Consider the following 2,975-nt stretch of genomic DNA (forward strand, 5'->3'; position numbering starts at 1 on the left):
GCTTGAGCTGTCTCCCAACAGGGGAGCCTGATAAAAAAAACACAGTGCTGCCCCCAAAATGAGCAGGAGAGTCTCAGGGGCCAGAAGCTGGAGGGAAGAGACATAGGTCCTGCTAAGCTCCCAGAGACCCTTATGCTGAAATCATGTTGCCTGAGAAGTGTGCACGGCACCAGAAAGAACCCTGAGAATGACTGGCCAGAGACAAACTAAAACCAACCCCATCACCATAAAACCCAAGTCTGTGAAACACGTGGAGAGCAGTTCTCCTGGGTTCCTTTTCCCTGCCGCTCTCCACCCGGGCGCCCCTTCCCAATAAATTCAGCATGTGTGTCTCCTTGGACGATTCATTTCTGAGAGTCAGGCTAGAATCCACTCGGGCCCTGAATGGGGTCCTTCTTGCTGCAGCACCTAAACGTGACTCTGCTGAAGCAGTGACTGTTTTGTCTCATCTTTTATTTTCTGTTTATTTATTAAATTTACTTGTGTATCTTTAAGGAAATCTCATAGACGAATAGGGGACCTGGTCTTGGCTCAGACAGGACAGGCTGACCTTGGAATGGAAAGAGCTACTGGGTTCTTGAACTGGCTTCTTGCCTCAAGTATCCTTTTTTGGACCAAGAGAAAATGTGTTTCCTGCTCCGGGCTCTAGGCTTCTGCTTGCCAGACCAGCTGTGAACACTTGTTGCGGCCACACAGAAGCTGGTCACAGCACGCCTGTGACTGGTTGGAGATTGCTTAGGAGAAACTGCCAGTGGCTTGCTTGACCTCACTCTCTCTGTTTTGATGATTCTGTCCTAATAATCCAACAACATCAATATTTGACCATGGTACCAATCAAGGCCTCATCTATCTTGTCTTCTGGTTTTCTTCTTTATTAAATTGAAGTATTGTTGTTACAATATTGTGTTAGTTTCAAAGGTCCAGCAAAGTGATCCAGCTTTATATATATATATATATATATATATATATATATAAGATTACTTTTCTTTTTTTTTTTTTTTTAGTTTGCCACATGCTTTTCCCCACACATTAACATTTATTAAACATTTTGAGTTGATACATAAGTTGCTTCTTAGCAGTTTTTGGCATTTTTCAGTCATCCTTTTTTTACTGCTGCAGATGTTACATTTTATAGACATATTAAATCGTTCTATTAATCAACATTGGGTTCTTTCTAAGTTTAAAACAAAATTTTGCAACAAATATTCTTGGGCCCATCTCTTTGTTCAGGAATAATTTTTAGAAGTGGAAGTCCTGGGTCCAAACCCAGAATATTTTGAATTTTAATTGATATTGCTAACTTACACACTAAAAAGGTTGTACCAATTTATAAGGCAGAAAATACTATTTTTTTATATTAGTAATCTAAATCTTTGCTAACAAGATGGGTAAAACATGGTTTAGTCTTCATTTTTTAATTCTGTGATGTTTAGTTTCTAACTTACTAATTTTGGTTTCTAGCAACATTTATTCTCAATTTATTACCTTTTAAAATTTTAGCCATTATGCTTGATTTTAGATTATCCTTTTTTGTAAAGAGCAGCCAATTCTTCTTCTATCATTGTAACATCCTGTGAAATCTCACTGAAGTTCAGAAACAAAGTTTTTAAAGGTCTCAGACGTTCCCTTAACCATCAAAAGGTAGTGTTGTACCTGTTCATCACTATCCTTGTGGAATGGTCTGAGTGAACAGAATTTTTTTCAGTAGTGTGATCTACATGGAGTAATTCTTAGTCCCTCTTTTGATTTAATAACTGAATGCTAGTTTTCCTGTTTAGGGTCCATTTCTGATCTTTAGACTTAGTCCCTACCTCTACAGAATATGATTTCAACTCTAGCCACCAGGGGACCCTCCCACTTCGGGCTGTCTTGATAGAGGGGATATATGTATATGTATAGCTTATTCACTTTGCTCTACAGCAGAAACTAACAAGATTGTAAAGCAAGTATACTCCAATAATAATTAATAAAAAAAAGATTAATAGGGAATAAAAATACATTGATTAGAAGTAATAGATCTAAAGTGAACAAAGTCTCTACAACAAAAAATATATAGTTTTTTGTGGGGGGGGAAAGGCTTGAAATAGATCGGAAAACATTTTCACATTAATTGTTCTTTTCATATACTTCAAATTTGTACTTAATGCCTTTTTCCTCCTGGACATCCAAGGGAACACTTGGGTATTCTGGAAGAAGTTTATATTTTTCAAAATCAATTTCTGGGAAAAACGTATCACTTTCAAATTCTTGCATGATCCTTGTCACAAATAGTCTAAGATGGCCTGGCTTGTTCATGGCTTCCTTATAAACAGAACTGCCTCCCACTATCCAAACCATGTCTACTTTATTTGTTAATTCTGGATCTTCAATAAGTTCTAAGGCATCATCCAGACTTTTGGCAAGAAAATGAGCTCCCTTTGGAGGTTCCTTGAGTTCTCTACTGAGAACTATATTAATTCTGTCCTTTAAAGGTCGATTCTTCTCTGGAATGGAGAACCAGGTCTTCCTACCCATAATCACCAAATTCTGTTTACCTTCCACTGAAGAGACTGTAGTCATTCTTTGGAAATACCTGAATTCATTTCTGAGTGGAGGCCAGGGCAGGTTCCCGTCCTTGCCGATGCCCATGTTCTGGGACACAGCGACGATGCAGTTTAGCGGACGAACCATGACAGCTGCAGGAAACACTTGCGAGCTAGCGCTGGACCAAGATTACTTTTCATTATAGGTTATTATAAGTTACTGAATATTGTCCCTTGGGTTATACAGTAAATCCTCACTGCTTATCTGTTTTCTTCTTAAGATTTGAATGAATGACCTCTTTGTGTGTGTGTGGTGTGTGTGTATGTAAATATATATGGTTGTGATCATGGTTTCAGTGTACCTCTTTGACACCCAAGACTTGTTATCACAAACTATAACCTTTGGCCATTTTTTTGAAGATGAATGAAAAGAAGTAGTTCAGAGTGAAAAAG

General features: G+C 38.2%; 1 protein-coding gene across 1 annotated transcript; it reads right to left on the reverse strand.

Moving 5' to 3' along the window:
• Positions 1-1,044: 1,044 nt before the first annotated feature.
• On the reverse strand, positions 1,045-2,701 carry LOC133071936 (dihydrofolate reductase-like). Its single transcript, XM_061164785.1, has one exon. It carries the CDS (start codon positions 2,668-2,670, stop codon positions 2,107-2,109), a length of 564 nt encoding a protein of 187 aa, XP_061020768.1. The 5' UTR covers positions 2,671-2,701; the 3' UTR covers positions 1,045-2,106.
• Between the last annotated feature and the right edge of the window lie 274 nt (positions 2,702-2,975).

Source organism: Dama dama, chromosome 17, assembly GCF_033118175.1.
Source record: "Dama dama isolate Ldn47 chromosome 17, ASM3311817v1, whole genome shotgun sequence".
In the NCBI taxonomy this organism is placed as follows: domain Eukaryota; kingdom Metazoa; phylum Chordata; class Mammalia; order Artiodactyla; family Cervidae; genus Dama; species Dama dama.